The sequence below is a fragment of the Aotus nancymaae genome, unplaced genomic scaffold (assembly GCF_030222135.1).
Source record: "Aotus nancymaae isolate 86718 unplaced genomic scaffold, 86718_ANA_hifiasm-v0.15.2.pri h1tg000036l, whole genome shotgun sequence".
NCBI lineage: Eukaryota > Metazoa > Chordata > Mammalia > Primates > Aotidae > Aotus > Aotus nancymaae.
In genome coordinates this window covers 18,962,939-18,980,436 of record NW_026988450.1, presented here as the reverse complement: position 1 = coordinate 18,980,436, position 17,498 = coordinate 18,962,939, and the positions used below count along the sequence as shown (strand labels likewise).

Genomic DNA, 17,498 nt, shown 5'->3' with positions numbered 1-17,498 from the left:
CTTTTACCTAATGAAAATCAAACATATGACCAACATAGCACATAAAGCATACAGCTATTTCTCTACTGCCTGAAATATCATATAATGCACATGTAGGTCACATGTGAGTAGGCAAGAGATTCTGAAACACAGAAGCAAGACAAAAGGATCACAGCAATTTCAGTATGCTCTCCTAGTTACAGAATATCTCCAAAACATTCTCCAGTTACTGACCAAAAAAGCAATAAAACTCAGATTTTTCTGCCTGTGGAGAAACAAACAGAAATAGAAAGTGAATAGCAAAACAAAGCTATCTGGTGGAAAGACATCCTGACTTGGAAGGAGTTATGACTTTTGCCTCTTCCACAGGTATACTCAGTGAGGCAAGCATCAAGTGGCCTGACAGCCCATGGCACACTGTCTACAGCTGATGTCACTTAAAGCCAGTCTGAAGCAACTTAAAATAGGTCCTCCTTGAGCTTAACTTTTTATAAAGGCAAGATTACAGAGTGATTAAGTAAATGAGTTTTGAAAGTAAATTTATGCTCAAATTTTAATTGTACAGTATATTACCTCTCTCTTAAATTTGCTCAGCTCACCATACTCTCTGGATTTCTACTTTCTTACGTGTAAAATGGCGATCATGAGAGCTTTCTCATGGGGTTGTTGTGAGTATAAGTGTGAATGTGTCCTCAAAGCACTTAGCACACTGCCTGTCACATTACATGCTTGATAAATACAGTCTTCATGAACTGCCTATTGAGTCTATTACATGGTCTTTCATATATTTGTCTTTTGTGATAAAACAGTTTTTGTAAGCATGAACATTATACTATGTTGGGTCCCTTTCTTAAGAGAAAAGTGTCTTCTTTCAAAGACACTAGACTGTCTTAACTCTCTTAACTACTGCATAAAAACAACCAGAGCTCTTTATGTAACAGAATAACAAAGAAAATGTCTTGATAGTAGGAAAACCAGAAAAAGGCCAGAAAAGGTAGAACATCATAAACAGAGAAACAAGTTTTTAGCAATTTCTGGCTAGTTATTTACATAGTAATTATTTACCAAAAGCTTAGCATGGGCTATATAATAGTACCCCCTGTGGACAAAAAGTTTCTAGTAACATAGCAACTATTAATTGAATAATTACTTTGCACTAGTCACAAAGATAGGCAATGTAAACATAAGCAATTGCAGAGATTGAGAGTGTAGACTCTGGACTATTAAACTGTCTGGTGTCAGTTCTAGCTCCTCCACTTACTATGGAACCAAGAGGAGCTTATAAAATTCTAACTGCTTCTGTTATCCATCTCTTAAACCGGTGACTAACAGTATCTGTCTCATAAATACGATATAATTGCTGAGAGCCATGGGCTCTGGAGCTAATTGGCGTAGATTTGTGCTCCGCTTCGATTTTCTTTTTATGTGACTTCTACTAAGTTTATTAACCTCTGTGTCCCAATTTCCTCACCTGCCAAATGTGGATAATATTCCCTAATTTCCAAGATATTAGTAAATACTAAATGAGATAATGCAAGTAAATAATGTAGAACACTATCTGGCATATAGAAAGTTCTCGATAAATGTGAACTATTTTTATTAGGATAAAATGGCATAATCTATAGGGTCTAGAATATAGTATGCACTAAATAGTACTATATATACATATACATATATACATACTATATATATGTATACATACTATATATACATATGTACACATATACATATATTATGTGTGTATATATATATTTTATATGTCTATTTAAAGATTCAAGGACAAGAAACAGACTCACTACCACCACTCAACATGTGATAAGAGCTAAAGACAGTGGCTCACGCCTGTAATCCCAGCACTTTGGGAGGCCGAGGCGGGTGGATCACGAGGTCAAGAGATCGAGACCATCCTGGTCAACATGGTGAAACCCCGTCTCTACTAAAAATACAAAAAATTAGCTGGGCACAGTGGCGCGTGCCTGTAATCCCAGCTACTCAGGAGGCTGAGGCAGGAGAATTGCTTGAACCCAGGAGGCGGAGGTTGCGGTGAGCCGAGATCGCGCCATTGCACTCCAGCCTGGGTAACAAGAGCAAAACTCCGTTTCAAAAAAAAAAAAAAAAAGAGCTAAAGACAGCAGTATTTCTGGTGAGTTGTCTAAAAGATATACAGACTGCCTATAGCTCTAAATACTCTAAAAATATACCCTGCACTAAAGCCAGAACATCAGGGAGGGCTGTTCTCTACTTCGATATTGAGACCTCCAGTGGAATTGTTCTAACTGAAGTTTACTTGTGCATTATGACATCTGCCTAGGTCATATGCTAAGAGTTCCTATGAATGTACTGATGTTATCAATAAGACTATTATCTATCTATCATCTATCTATCTACTATCTTTTTTTTTTTTTTTTGAGATGGAGTCTCACTCTGTCACCCAGGCTGGAGTGCAGTGGCGCAGTCTCGGCTCACTGCAACCTCTGCCTCCTGGGTTCAAGGGATTCTCCTGCCTCAGCCTCCTGAGTAGCTGGGATTACAGACACACGCCACCACACCCAGCTAATTTTTTGTATTTTTATTAAATACAGAGTTTCACCATGTTGTCCAGGCTAGTCTTGAACTCCTGACTTCAAATGATCCACCACCTCGGCCTCCCAAAGTGCTGGGATTACAGACATGAGCCACCACCCCCAGCATAAAAGACTATATTTTTTAATTATGGAAAAATCATAACATAAATTCACCATCTGCACCATGTTAGTATACAGTTCAACTTTGTTGTTTATTTATGTTGTTGTGCAGCCAAGCTCTGTGAGAACCAATGTTGGGCAGACATCTTCTATCTTGCAAAATGAAACTCTACACTCTTTTAAAACATAACTCCCCACTTCCCCCTCTCCTCAGCCTCTGACAACCACCATTCTACTGTTTTTGTAAATTGGATTACCCTAAATACTTCATATAAGTAGAATTATGCAGTATTTGTTTATTTATGACTGGCTTATTTCACTTAGCATGAGGTCCTCAAGGTTCATCCATGTTGTAGCATGGGACACCATTTCCTTCTTTCTGAAGGCTGAATAATATTTCATTGTATGCATATACTGCATTTTGTTTATCCATTCATCTGTCAATGAACACTTGAGTTGCTTCCACTTCATGACTATTGTGAATGATGCTATTATGAACATGTGTGTGCAATTATTTCCTATAGGTCTTGCTTTTAATTCTTTGGATATATACTTAGAAGTGGGATTGCTTCATAACATGGTATCTTAGTTCATTCCTGCTGCTATAACAAAATAACTAGAACTAGGTCATGTACAAATAACATAAATTTATTTTTTACAATTTTAAAAACTGGGAAGTCCAGATGAAGATGCTAGCAGATCCAGTGTCTGAATCTGAAGGTAAGAGTGTGTTCTTTGTCTCTGAGTCGGTGCCATTTTGCTGCATGCTCACATGGTAGAGAAAAAGCAGAAGAATCAAACAGACTTCCTCAAGCCCTTTCATAAGGGCAGTAATCCCATTTATGAGGGTGTATCCTTAATGGCCTCATCACCTCCTAAAGACTCTGCTTCTTAATACTGTTGCATTGGGGATTACTTATCAATATGAATTTTAGAAAGATACAAACATTCAAACCATAACAGATGGTATTTTTATTTTTAACTTTTTAAAGAACTGCTATACAATTTTCCATAGTAGCTGCACCATTGTACATTACCAAAAACAGTGCACAAAGTCCCACTTTCTCCATATCCTCACCAACATTTACTATTTTTTGGTTATGTTCGTTTTTTTGTTCGTTTCTGATAGTGGCCATCCTGACGGGTCTGAGAGGGTATCACCTTCGTGGTGTTTCTCTCTGGTGATTAGTGATGGAGCATCTTTTCATATGCTTGTTGGTCATTTGTACATCATCTTTGGAGAAATGTCTGTTCAAGTCCTTTGCCCACTTTTTTAAATTGAATAATTTGTTTTTGTTGTTGAATTATAGGAGTTCTTTATTCTGGATATTAACTCTTACCAGATGTGTAATTTGTGACAGTGTTGTGTACTTTGATGCACAGAAGTGTAATGATATTTTGAGGGCATTTTTGCCTACACTATACAGCATCTTTTTCAGCAGTTTATAGTGATTCTCCGTTCTCTTCCCTTTGAAAGGTTTTCCCATATACATCTTGAAAATATTTTGTATTGTGGATATTTTAGTTTAAATTACTTTCCAAGGGAAATTAATGTTAATTTTAATAGTGACTAAAACCATCTACAATTTACAGAGAAGGTAATTAAGTTTCAGTATCTGGAAGTAACTTCCTGAAGGCCATGTAGTTAGTAAATGGCAGGTGCCAAGATTCAATCCAAAGCCTTTTTGTGGATTTTTTTCAGAATACTGGGCTACTTCTTCAAGCAGTGAACACAAACTGTGTCATTTGTGACGCAGTCACTGTGTTCTCTAAAGGATCACGACAGGTGAGCTCACTTTCTGCAGGGCTGACTAGGGAGGCTGGAACGTGAAGGAGGGAATCACAGAGAAAGAAAAGGGAATGGCATGAACAAAAATATGAAAATAAATAAAAGTATGACCTAGAAGTACTGTCTTCTGGCTACTTTACCCTAGTTCTTGTTGAGTACAATACAGTCTGAATAGAAAAAAGAAGGAAATAAAGTGTAAGAGATAGATGTGAGCCACAACATGGAGACTGTTAATTCTAGTGTTAGAAATTTGGCCTGAAGCCTAGCATGGTAGTTCATGCACAAAATCCCTGCTCCTTGGGAGGCTGAGAAGGAAGGATTGATTAAGTCCAGGAGTTCGAGACCAGCCGGAGCAACATAGTAAGACCCTGTCTCTAAAATAATTAAAAAATCAACTGGGCATGGTGGCACACATTTGTAGTCCCAGCTGCTCAAGAGGCTGAGATGAGAGGATCGTCTGAGCCCAGGAGAACGAGGTTGCAGTGAACTATGATCACAGCACTGCACACCAGCCTAGGTGACAAAGTCTCTTTGCATATTTGTATAAATGTAATTATGTAACTAATTACATATAAAAATGTAGATATTAATGCATTTGTAATTATGTAACTAATTACATGTAAAAATGTAAATATTTGTCCATTTATAATGGAACATATTCACAGGTTATTTATAAAATAAATAAAATAAAAATGGCTAAAAAAGAAATTTGGACTTAGTTTGGTAAGAGAGTCAAGAAAAACATTTCAACAAGATTTTGCTTTAGGAAGAATCTTCTTGTGGTATGTCTTAGGTAAGTTTCCCTAGAATGAGATGCTGAGAAAATGATTTATCGAGGGGCTCTCTCAAGTGAAACCTATAAAAGAATGAGGGAACCAGGAGAAGACAGGAAAACAAGCGTATAAACATCCAACACTCATAGCAGTTGAAGGAAAGTTCACACTGCCCTAGTGGAGGGAAACTGGGCAGGCACCAACCATGTCTACTGTGTGGCATTTTGAAGGATGAATTGGAATCAAAGGAGCTTGAAGAACCACATACAGATATAAAAGGTACTACCATTTGAACTTAGATAGTGGCTGCGTGGGCAGAATGATGACTTCCCAGAGATGTTCATGTCCTAATACCTGAAACCTGTGAATATGTTCCATTACAAATGGATGAATATTTACATTTTTATATGCAATTAGTTACATAATTACATTTGCACAAATATGCAAAGAGACTTCACATGATTAAGATTAAAGATGTTGAGATGGAGAGATTATCTACATTAGCCAGGTGGCCTCGACCTAACATGATTCCATAAAAAGGGAAAGTGGTTCCTGGCTGAAGTTAGAGACAGAAGAGAGGTTGCTGGTTTTAAAGGCATAGCAAGGTGGCCATGCACTAAAGAAATACAGGCCGCCCTGAAGCTGGAAAAGACAAGGAAACAGATTTCCCCTGGAATGGAAGGAAGGAAGCCCCGATTGCACCTTGACTTTGTTTAGCTCAGGGAAACTCTTGTTCGACTTTGAAACTGCAGAGCTGTAAGATAATAAATTTGTGTTGTTTTAAGGTGTAAGAGCAGCAATAGAAAGCCAACATAGTGGTCACAGAAGGGACAGAAAAAGACTAACGACTAAGGAATTGATAGAGTTCCCACAACTCAAAAAAAAAAAAAAAAAAAAGCTTTAAAAACATTAACCTCGTTTCATTTTATTTCTTGACTTTAAATAGAATTAATGATTTTTATTACCTTTCTCAGAATTCACAAAGTAACATAAAAGGTCATGAAAAAATGATTTCAATGAAATTATAACTGAATTAGGAAATGATAGTTAAAAATTCCATATTTTAGAAAGGTTAAGAAAGACATACAATCAGTGAATGCGCAAAACTGCTAAGGGAAGAGTAAAAGGAAGAAGCTGTATTTATTTTTATTATTACATTAAAGATGTAGGTACCAGGTGAATACTAACTGCAAACCACTCTGATTGGCTGTTTTTCAGTGGCTGTCTCCCTGAGATTCACTTTTTCTTAGGAAAATTCAGAACTGTGAGCCTTATGGTCACCAGAGGGTGCTATGCGACAGGCTCTCCGACTCATCCAAGGGTGCTCGCCAGACAGGCAAAGAATGGTGCCTATGCCTCTGGAAGCCAGTGACTCCTTTCTATTATCCAGCATGCTTCAAAAATCAGATCTGAAAGTGGGGTCGATTTTATTTTTTGGCACTGGAATATTTTTTTAAGTGAAAAGTTATTTATGACAACTTTTGGCATCTTCCTCAATAAAAATGAAAAATAATAAATGTGCAACAAAATTCAGCAGCTTTCACAGAGTTTTCAAAAACAGGAATATTAGATAAGTAAATGAAAATCGGTAGTGTGATGCAATTTAGTTAAATGGATATTCCCCTGAGCTAGTGCTGGGAAGAAAGAGGGTGTGAGGGAGAAGGCTATGTCCTGAGGAGTGTCAGGGCATCCATAATTTATACTATGAGGGTTATAGCTGTTTTAGTTCAAAGAACAGTCAAAATTCTTTAGCTCATCAACAAAGGTGTGGACACCAAAGCCGCTGCAAGTCAGAGCTCAGGAAGAAAGAGAAGAACAAGAGCAAAGCACAGTAACAACCCCACAGAAGCTAATTTATGGCTCAGGCAGCCAAGGTTCTGCAGAATCTATTAGAAGGAGCAAATGCACCCAGAAATGGTGATGGTTATATCTTTGTACTTAAAACGAACATAGCTCATAACTGAAAGAGGAGGACTTATTATATTTCTGCAAACTGCAAGGAAAGTCATGGCATATGAAGGAGACCAGCTGGGGCGAGACAATGAGAGGCACACAGAGGGGAACCAGAAAAGCAGAACAAGGCCGGGAAGCCATGACTACCACTTACGCACCTGCTACTGAGTATAGTCGACGTGGAGTTCTGCCTGGAATCGGTACAGATGACAATGAAACTAATTCTAAAATATTATGATGGTTTGTTTATTAAAGGAAATACATATTTAAGAATATATTCATGAATTGTATTTTTTTGGTGAGTCAGAAATAACATTCTTCTGGTACAAAATCCAAAAAGTGTTGTGTTATATTTGGAGTAGAATACTAGCTTTATGGTTTTCATAAAAATAATACAATTATTACATAGTACCTTATTGTTTTAAAATGTCTGGATTTATACGATTCCATTTTTTGTAGAGGTCGGACATCCGTAACTTGAAAATCTGAAATGCTCCAAATTCTGAAACTTTGTGAGCATTGACATGACCTCACAAGTAGAGCATTTTATACTCGACCTCATGTGATGAGTCATGGTGAAAACCCAGTCAAGACTTTGTTTGATGCACAAAATTATTAAAAACATTGCATAAAATTACCTCCAGGTGATGTGTATACGATGTATATGAAATGCAAATGAATTTTGTTTTAGACTTTGGTCCCAGGCCTGTGATATCTCTTTATGTATATGTGAGTGTTTCAAAATCCAAAAAAAAAAAAAAAACACCAGAAATTCAAAACACTTCTTGCCCCAAGTATTTTGGATAAGGTATATCCAACCTGGACAATACTTTCTATCATTTTTTATGTATATATCAAGCCTCCAAGCCAAATTTCAATATATTTTCTGTCTCAAAAGATATCTAGAGCAGCATTCACCAAATATTGATGATGGCTATTTCTACATGTTTCTCTCTTTCCAGCTACACATCTGATGTTAGATATTTTTTCAGTCAAAACAGCATATCACAACAGATTGAATGCAGAAGCAGATATGAACATTAAGCAGTTTTTAATTGAGCCAGACATTAAAGAGATTTTCAAAATGTAAACAGTGCAACTTTCTTACTAACATTTTGTTTTAGAAAACAAAAGTATTTTTCATAAAAATATTATTTCTGCTAATGTAATGTTATTTTTTAAAAAAGTAAATTTGTTATGTTTAAATTTTTAACATGTTTAGGTATCTAATATAAATATATTATCAACACAAGAATGTAATATTGATAGATATAATCTATATAAATCAAGGCTCCTTGGGGCCCTCTCTAATTTTTAACAATGTAAAGGGCTTTTGAGACTAGAAAAAATGAGAATATGTATAGTTATAAATCACATCTCTAAGCAACAACTCATGTAAACATGTTTAATAGGCAACTCACAATAAACAATCTAAAGAAAAACTTTTGATGTTATCTAAACCTGACAAATTTGATTTTTTTCCTAGCTTTTCTAACTTTAGTAAGTGGTACCATAGTCGACCTAGTTGCTCATCTTTCAAACCTAGCAATCATCATTGATTGATTTGTTCTGCAATTTACCACAACCAATCCATTAGCAAGTTCCAGTGACACAACTATAAAAATATATTCCTAATCATCCACTTGTCACCACCATCACAACTACTACCCCTCTTCAAAGCACCATCATCTTCTCCTGGCATCTTGGAAAATTAAAATAAAAAAAACAAAAACCTTATTGGTAAAGTTTCCAAAGAGAAGCTATCAAAAATACATATGTCTTCCATATCATTATCATTTACATACAAGTGGAATCAAATAATTTATATAATAAAGTGTTATTAGTTTTTATTTTGCAATATAGTGATTACAGTGATTCCATTTTCTCTAACCTAATTCTAAAGACCTTGACTCAAAAGAGTAGGTGATATATATGTAATGGAATAGCTTTCATAAAATAATATGCATATAACTTTGAAAGTTTTAAAACGTTAGAACCAAATAAATTATATTGAACATTTTATATGTTTCAGAAAATTTATTTGTGTTGAGACAGTGGAATAAAAGGTAAATTCTGCATTTTCTTTTCACCAGATGTATGGTCCAACTTACCTTATCAAGTTCGTCTGAAATTGCAATACCTGGGATTTAAAAGAGATTTATAAAAAAATGTTTTAGAAGCAATCTTTAGTAACCTAATGTTCAAAACAAACTCTCTATTTGTAAAAGTAGTGCATTTCCCATTCTATTTTTTCTTTTTATTAGTGCTTCAAAATAATGTGGCACATTCTTTTTACCAACGAAAACAAATTAGGAATTTAAGTCAACTATGAGAGCCATGAACTGCTGAAGCAATGCAAATGATGGAACAAAAGCAAAGCAGTGCCACACTCCTTGTAGGTTGTTAAAGGCAGCACAAACTTGCAAACGTGAATGTAGCGATACCATCTTTATGTTATGATGACAATAAAGTATAACTTAGCCTGTTATAATTTGCTCCTTGTTAAGAATTTAGACTTCCAGAATAATTAAATATCAAGGCAGAATGGTGGTCCAAGATGACTTATTCTAATGTCTTTATTTTGTGGTTGAGGAAATAGACTAGAAAGTTTAAGGAATTTTCCCACAGTCCTGCAGATTGACAGTTCCTTGAGCCAATGCATAAATGATTCCTCCTTACAAGTTCCTTCCCTACCATCCATAATTTCTCACTGCACATCAGTCTAATTTCTGTCTTTAGCCTCTCTCTAAAATTATTCTAAGTCAGCAATGTAAAAAGTTTAGTACTTATTTCTCTGTGATGATAAACTATCAATTTGACTTTCTTGAAATGCTATCTGTCTCTTTTCTGTTCTCCTTTGTCTCCTTTATAGGAACCCTCATTTTTGCAGGGATAGGGGTTCTTTCCTGAAATGGCAAGGACTCTTTGCTGAACTGTCTTTTCTTCTCATTTGATATGCTTCTCTTGGTAATCTATCCCATACCATTGATATTTTTATTTCTCTATATGGCACATCTTTACTGCCAGCACAGACTTTCTTCCTGAGCTAATTGAATTCTTGTGGACATTTCATTCTCAACTTGTCAAACTAAAGACATCAACCTCCCAAACTCACTTTCCATTTTATTCTTTTGCACAATGCGGCTGAACGTCAGCACTGTGGCAGGGCACTGGAGCAGGTGTGGCCAGCTCTCAGATTCAGGGCACAGAGCAAAGTGAGGTTAGTGTCAAATCCCAGTAGGGAATGAGCCAAGAGATAGGGAAAGGTCTAAAGTTTGAAGCCCAGAAGAATGTGGAGAAAATAAGAACAGGAATTGAAGCTGAAGTTCAGCAGACTACAAAGAACAAGAAAGAATGGGCTGGGTTGGAAAAGAGAACCTGGAAATAGCCTCCTCAGGATAATAAAACTGAGTAAAAAGAGCCTGTTACAGGAATCGGATCCCCTTCCCACCTTGGGTACAGATGTGGAGGGTATAAACAATATTTTGTTAGTTCCTATATCATCTCCCACACCACTAACATAATGAATCACTTATACACAAAGCTGAAAAAGTACAGACAACTTCATCTCAGTAAATGGCACCATTGTAGATCCCCTTGTAGATGACACAAGAAACACAGGCACATTTGGGGTTTATTCTTCAATATTCTATGAAATTCTTTGTTTGTTTTGGTAGAAGTCATTGGTAACTAAGAATTTTTGTATGTCACACATTAAAAGAAAATCTAGCTACCTCGTTAGGGATTTTGGGTGACCAAAGCTTAACAATTATTCAAGGACTTGTATTATGAAGGTAGTGCCTTCAAACAGTTAAAGGAAAAAAAGCTTGAGGGAGAGCTAGCATTGGAGCTGGGCTGTATCACTGCTGAGTGTGCCTTAACGGAGAACTCAGATCTGATGGTACCACAGTCAAGGGGAAGACATGAGACTAAGAGATCTCAGAGGGCAATTATAAACATTTGTAAAGACCTAACATAAATCATATACTTGAGGAATGTTTGGGCTTAAAAAATATAGAGAATTACAAATGGGGTCATTTAGAATAACTCAGATTTTAAGAAAATATAGGACATTTACGGCATACCAAATGGCTTATGTCACAGTCTATAGATTTAAAATACATTATTAAAATTTATAAAAAGCCAAACGTGTTTTAAATGCTTATATTTATATGTAATATAATTGTAAAAAAAAGGTTTCTTTCCAATATGAATTCAAGATTAAGACTGAATATCTTAAATATAAAATTTTAAAGGGCTTAGTCTATTTTAAAAGAGAGAGAGCATAGATAATATGAAACAAAATTCTCTTTCTCACCCAAAGTCATAAAGCTTAGATATCTGGAATTAAATAATCCATAATTCAATTATTTGGGATTTTTTTAAAAACTCTCTTGATCTCTTGAATTTTTTAACTTCCTACATAATGCTCTCAGACCTGCAAAAAGACTTTTCTCATTTAACTTTTAGAAAGCTACCAGTTGATCTTTAAGTTTCTTTTATGCCTCAGATTTATGAATCTGTTATTCATAAAGATAGCAGCAATATATCACTTTTTCAGAAAGAAGCCAAGAACTGGCAAGTAAGTAAAAAAGCCCTGTGAACAGTCAAAATGTGTGTCACACAGAACTTGCACATTACTCATGGGCTAGCTCCTCTCGATTTTAGCAAACATATGAGCTGTTTTTCAGGGCTGGAAAATTTTAGCAGTTGAAAATGAAGATGAAGAGAAACATTGCTTTGAAGATATATTTCAGTACTAAGAAGTAACGGACCCCAGAATAAAACTCAAAGTAGCTAAATGGAAAACTTGGTTTGGAGAAAGAATTATGCCTTTAATTATGCCAACTGTTTGGTCTCATTATATTTTGTTCAAATACTTATTATCATATTTTCTTGAAATTTACATATTTTGATGACTTTGCCTGAGAAATTATCCAAATAAATCTCCACTCTATTATCCGTAATTCTTTCAGCTTTCTATTATCAATGTCAAATTGCTGAGGGCATTGTTTTTTACTTCTTCTTATTTCATTTTTAATCAAAGCTTAAACGGATTAAAAGCAGTTGAAAGAATTTTAATGAAACGCTTCACAGAGGCATGAAGCTCTAATGGGAACCATTTACACTAAGCAGCCAGGATATCTTTCCCAGTGTCTAGCAGAACATGCACAGCTATTCCCTGAGAAGAGATTAACAAGTTTTAGGCATTTTATTAACTTTTAAAAGGTATCACATCTTAAATTGAGATTATCTTTTAAGTTTATGGAAACTGGGGATCTTCAGAAAACAGAAAATATGCAAGAGAAAATGAAGTGAGTTGCTAAGATACGTTGTAAGAATGAAAAGCCTGGGATTTGAATGTGGGACTCTTGATAAATCCCGGAATATGTGGTCCTTGCAAAACTCAAACTAGAGTTTAAAGGAAATGTCCTATCAGGGTGATATAGTTTGGATTCGTGTCCCTGCCCAAATCTCATGTTGAATTGTAATCCCCAGTGTTAGAGGTGGGGGCTGGTGGGAGGTGACTGGCTCATGGGGGTGACTTTCTCATGAATGGTTTAGCACCATGTCCTTGTGGTTGCTCTCATGATAGTGCGTGAGTTCTCACAAGATGTGGTCATTTGAAAATGTATAGAAAACGTGTAGCACCTCTCCCCACCTAGCTCTTGCTCTGGCTTTTGCTTTCGCCATTTGACTGCAAGTTCCTTCTTGGCCTTCCAGAGGCCTCCCTGAAGGCAGATGCCGGTGTTAAGCTTCCTGTACAGCCTGCAAAACTATAAGCCAATTAAACCTCCTTTCTTATAAATTACTCAGTCTCAGGTATTTCTTTATAGCAATGCAAGAATGGCCTAATACACAAAGTAACCATTGCTTAGGGTAGCAATGATGTCCAGCTGTAGGAGGGAGCTGCCTGGAAGTGATGGGAGAAATTAGTTCTTTCAGAAACTGAGCTTCTCTTCTGGATAAAGAAGCAGTGGCTCCCACAGGTATGTCAGAGGTAGACATGAATCAGGTAGAATTTCCTGATTCACTGCAGAGCAAACCTATCTAGATGGTCTCCATTTGTGCCATTTAATTGAAGGGCCTTTCCATTTATTCTCATCTCCAAAGAGGTCTCACTGTGTGCAGGCTAAAGCAACTCCACCTTGGAGCTAATCCTCCATGTTGACTTCTGATCAACCCAGTTCTGGGAATGCCTCTAAGACTTCCCATTTATCTATTATTCCTTGTCTAAGAGAAGATATTCACCATAAATCCTGCCCTTAGGTCAAAATGACCTTGATGCTATCATACTTCAATTATCCCACATATTTCTTCTAAATCACTCATGCCCTTTCCCTTTGGTATATAGGCCCTGGGTCTGGGGGATAATGGTGCAGGGACTCACCTTGTCTCGCAACCTTCCCAGACACACTCATGGCTTCTGTTCATTAGTCCCTATTAAATGTTTCTTTCTAAATTTGACTTGCAGCCTCTCTCTTTGACCTTTCAGCTTCCTCAGACTTTTAGAGGTACGTTTGCATAGACCAGCACAGCACAAAACACATCAGTATCAGAAACTTATTTCAAAACACAGTTCTCATATTCCCATATTTGAATATCAGTTCTCATATTCCCTTCTATAAGGGAAATAAGAGCTGTAGGTTTCTTCAAGGCTTCTATCTTTCTAGGCATCTGTTCAGCCCCAGAGTTAGAATTGGGTTATAGTTATAGGAAATTTAAGTAGCAACTTTTCAAAATTCTTTACACCTTAGTGTAATTCATTCATTTCACAAAAGTAGGTCAGAAAATTCATATAGTATAAAATGATACTATTTCTCCAAAATCAATTTCCCTTTTGGAAAAAAAGCCAATTATAATGTAGAAAATTAGACTCCTCAATTCTTTTTTTAAGACTTTTTTTTAAAACTGTGAAATAAACTTCAAATACAAAAATAGAGCATATAACTTGGAAATATCAGTTTTATGCTAGAGCTGGCCCATACTGGCTTGTGAAAACCAACTCTGCACATTCCTTCCCAACACCTCATTCAGTAATGTCACATTGGTAGCTTGAAATTAGCCATAGTGGGAATATTTACATCATGAAAACTGACAAATGCTAAAAGTCTGGGCTTATTTTCAGAATTAGCTTACTGGCATGACACTGAGCATAAAGAGTAAGGCTAAAGCAAATACCTGTGTAAGTAGAACCTTTATCACTAAATGGGTGATCGACAACCTCTGACAATTAGTCGATTAAAACACCCTTTACTGGGCACAGTGGCTCATAACTGTAATCTTAACACTTTGGGAAGCTGAGGTGGGAGGATCACTTGAACTCAGAAGTTCGAGACAAGCCTGGGCAACAGTGAGCCTTCTCTCTACTTATATTTTAAAATAAATTAATTTTAAAAACCCACCCTTTATACAGACTGCTAACTGCTTTTAGAGCAAAGAGGATTCCTGGTAGAAACTGAGCAATTTGATCCTCAATTAGTGCATTAGTTTGTTTTCACCCCGCTGATAAACTTATAACTGACACTAGGAACAAAAAGAGGTTTAATTGAACTTACAGTTCCACATGGCTGGGGAGGCCCCAGAATCATGGCAGGAGACAAAAGGCACTTCTTAGATGGCAGAGGCAAGAGGAAATGAGGAAGAAGCAAAAGCAGAAACCCCTGAGAAACCCACCAGATCTCATGAGACTTATTCACTAGCACAAGAATAGCACAGAAAAATCTGGCCTCCGTGATTCTATTACCTCCCCCGGGTCCCTCTCACAACACATGAGAATTCTGAGAGCTACAACTCAAGTTGAGATTTGGGTGGGGACACAGCCAATCCATATCATTCTACCCCGGGCCCCTCCAAATCTCCTGTCCTAATATTTAAAAACCAATCATGTCTTCCCAACAGTCCCCCAAAGTCTTAATTCATTTCAGCATTAACCCAAAAGTCCACAGTCCAAAGTCTTACCCTCAGATAAGGGTCTCAACAAGGCAAGACCCTTCTACCTATGAGCCTATAAAACCAAAAGCAAGCTAGTTACTTCATAGATACAATGGGGGTACAGGTACTGGGTAAATACAGGTATTGGGTAAATATAGCTATTCCAAATGGGAGAAATTGGCCAAAACAAAGGGCTAACATGGTCCATGCAAGTCCAAAGTCCAGCAAGGCAGTCAAATTTTAAAGCTTCAAAATGATCTCCTTTGCCTCTAGGTCTCACATCCAGGTCATGCTGATGCAAGAGGTGGGTGTCCATGGTCTTGGGCAGCTCCGCCCCTGTGGCTTTGCAGGGTACAGCCTCCCTCCCTGGCTGCTTTTCACAGGCTGGCGTTGAGTGTCTGCAGCTTTTCCAGGCTCACGGTGCAAGCTGTTGGTGGATCTACCATTCTAGGGTCTGGAGGATGGTGGCCCTCTTCTCATAGCTCCACTAGTTGGTACCCCAGTAGGGACTCTGTGTTGGGGCTCTGACCCCACATTTCCCTCCACACTGCCCTAGCAGAGGTTCTCTATGAGGGCCCCACCTCTGAAGCAAACTTTGCCTGGGCATCCAGGCATTTCCTTGAATCTTCTGAAATCTAAGCAGAGGTTCCCAAACCTGAATTCTTGACTTCTGTGCACTCACAGGCTCAACACCGCATGAAAGCTGCCAAGTCTTGGGGCTTCCACCTTCTGAAGCCACAGCTTGCACTGTACGTTGTTCCCTTTCAGCCACAGCTGGGACACAGGGCACCAAGTCCTTAGGCTGCACACAGCACGAAGATCCTGGACATGGCCTACAAAATTACATTTTCCCCCTGGGCCTCCTGGCCTGTGATGAAAGGGGCTGCCGTGAAACTCTCTGACGTGGCCTGGAGACATTTTGCCCATGTTCTTGGGGATTAACATTTGGCTCCTTGCTACTTATGCAAATTTCTGCAGCAGTCTTGAATTTCTCCCCAAGAAATGGGTTCTTCTTTTCTATCGCATAGTCAGGCTGCAAATTTTCCAAATGATTATGCTCTGCTCCCCTTATAAAATAGAATGCCTTTAACAGTACCCAAGTCACCTCTTGAATGCTTTGCTGCTTAGAAATTTCTTCCTACCAGATACCCTAAATCATCTTTCTCAAGTTCAAAATTCCTCAAATCTCTAGGGCAGGGGCAAGATGCTGCATCTCTGCTAAAATATAACAAGAGTCACCTTTGCTTCAGTTCCCAAGTTCTTCATCTCCATCTGAGACCACCTCGGCCAGAACCTTATTGTTCATATCACTATTGACATGTTTGTCAAAGCCATCCAACAAGTCTCTAGGAAGTTTCAAACTTTTGTACATTTTCCTGTCTTCTTCTGAGGCCTCCAAACTGTTCCAACCTCAGCAGTGTGAAAACAAGCTAATACAGTAAGTTGGTACTGAGAATGGGGTGTTTCTAAAAAATATACCTGGAGATGTGGAAGCAACTTTGGAACTGGGTAACAGGACAAATATTCTTTCCTGATAAGCAACTGCAGACCTTAAGCCAGTTCCAGCCAACTTACAGAGACTGTGCATAAACTGTCTTTATATCCTATCATTTGCCTTTTGACATAATGATATTCCACATCATTTTAATGCTAAAACCACACCCCAAAGTGAAAAATAGGATGTATGTTACATATATGTTTGCCCATTGTGCATGTACTTAACTGCTCTCATAAATATGCATGGTTTTCTCCCAAACCTACTGAATACGTATGATACCCGTGTAATACAGATCATGTGAAGCATAAAACCCAATCTGCCCTTTCCCTCTTCAAAAAGAGCACTTTTCGTTCACACCAGAGACTATCACTTGCTGGTCTGCAAACTGGTATCAGCAATAAAAGTCTCCTTTTCACTATGCAGTCATCCTTGTGGCCTTTTGGATGATTAAGCTTTTCCTCTTTCTTTAAAATACATCCTTACACACATGCTTCTCTCTTCCAGGAATATCCGTCTCCATGACACATCTTGTTTTTTTTTTTTTTTTTTTTTTTTTCCTTTGCTTTTTGCTTAAAACAAAGCAAATTTATTATTTTATAATTATAGAAGTCGCAAGTCCAAATGGATATCACTGGGCTAAAATCAAGATGTCAGCAGCGTTGTGCTCTTTCTTTTTTTTTTAAAAAAATATATTTTATTGCATTTTAGGTTTTGGGGTACATGTGAAGAACATGCAAGATTGTTGCATAGGTACATACATGGCAGTGTGGTTTGCTGCCTTCCTCCCCATCACCTATATCTGGCATTTCTCCCCATACTATCCCTCCCCACCCCCTGCTGTCCCTCCCCTAGTTCCCCACTGCCCTGCAGACCCAGTGTGTGATGCT

At 37.5% G+C, this 17,498-nt stretch overlaps 1 protein-coding gene across 2 annotated transcripts in view; it reads right to left on the bottom strand.

Annotated features, from left to right (window-relative positions):
- CUNH8orf34 (chromosome unknown C8orf34 homolog) overlaps positions 1-17,498 on the bottom strand; it is a 443,306-nt gene that overhangs the window by 291,716 nt on the left and 134,092 nt on the right. For both annotated transcript variants that reach the window (XM_064384261.1, XM_064384262.1), the window contains exon 5: positions 9,290-9,318. In XM_064384261.1, coding sequence (XP_064240331.1) covers positions 9,290-9,318 — 29 coding nt within the window. The remainder of the gene's footprint in view (positions 1-9,289; positions 9,319-17,498) is intronic.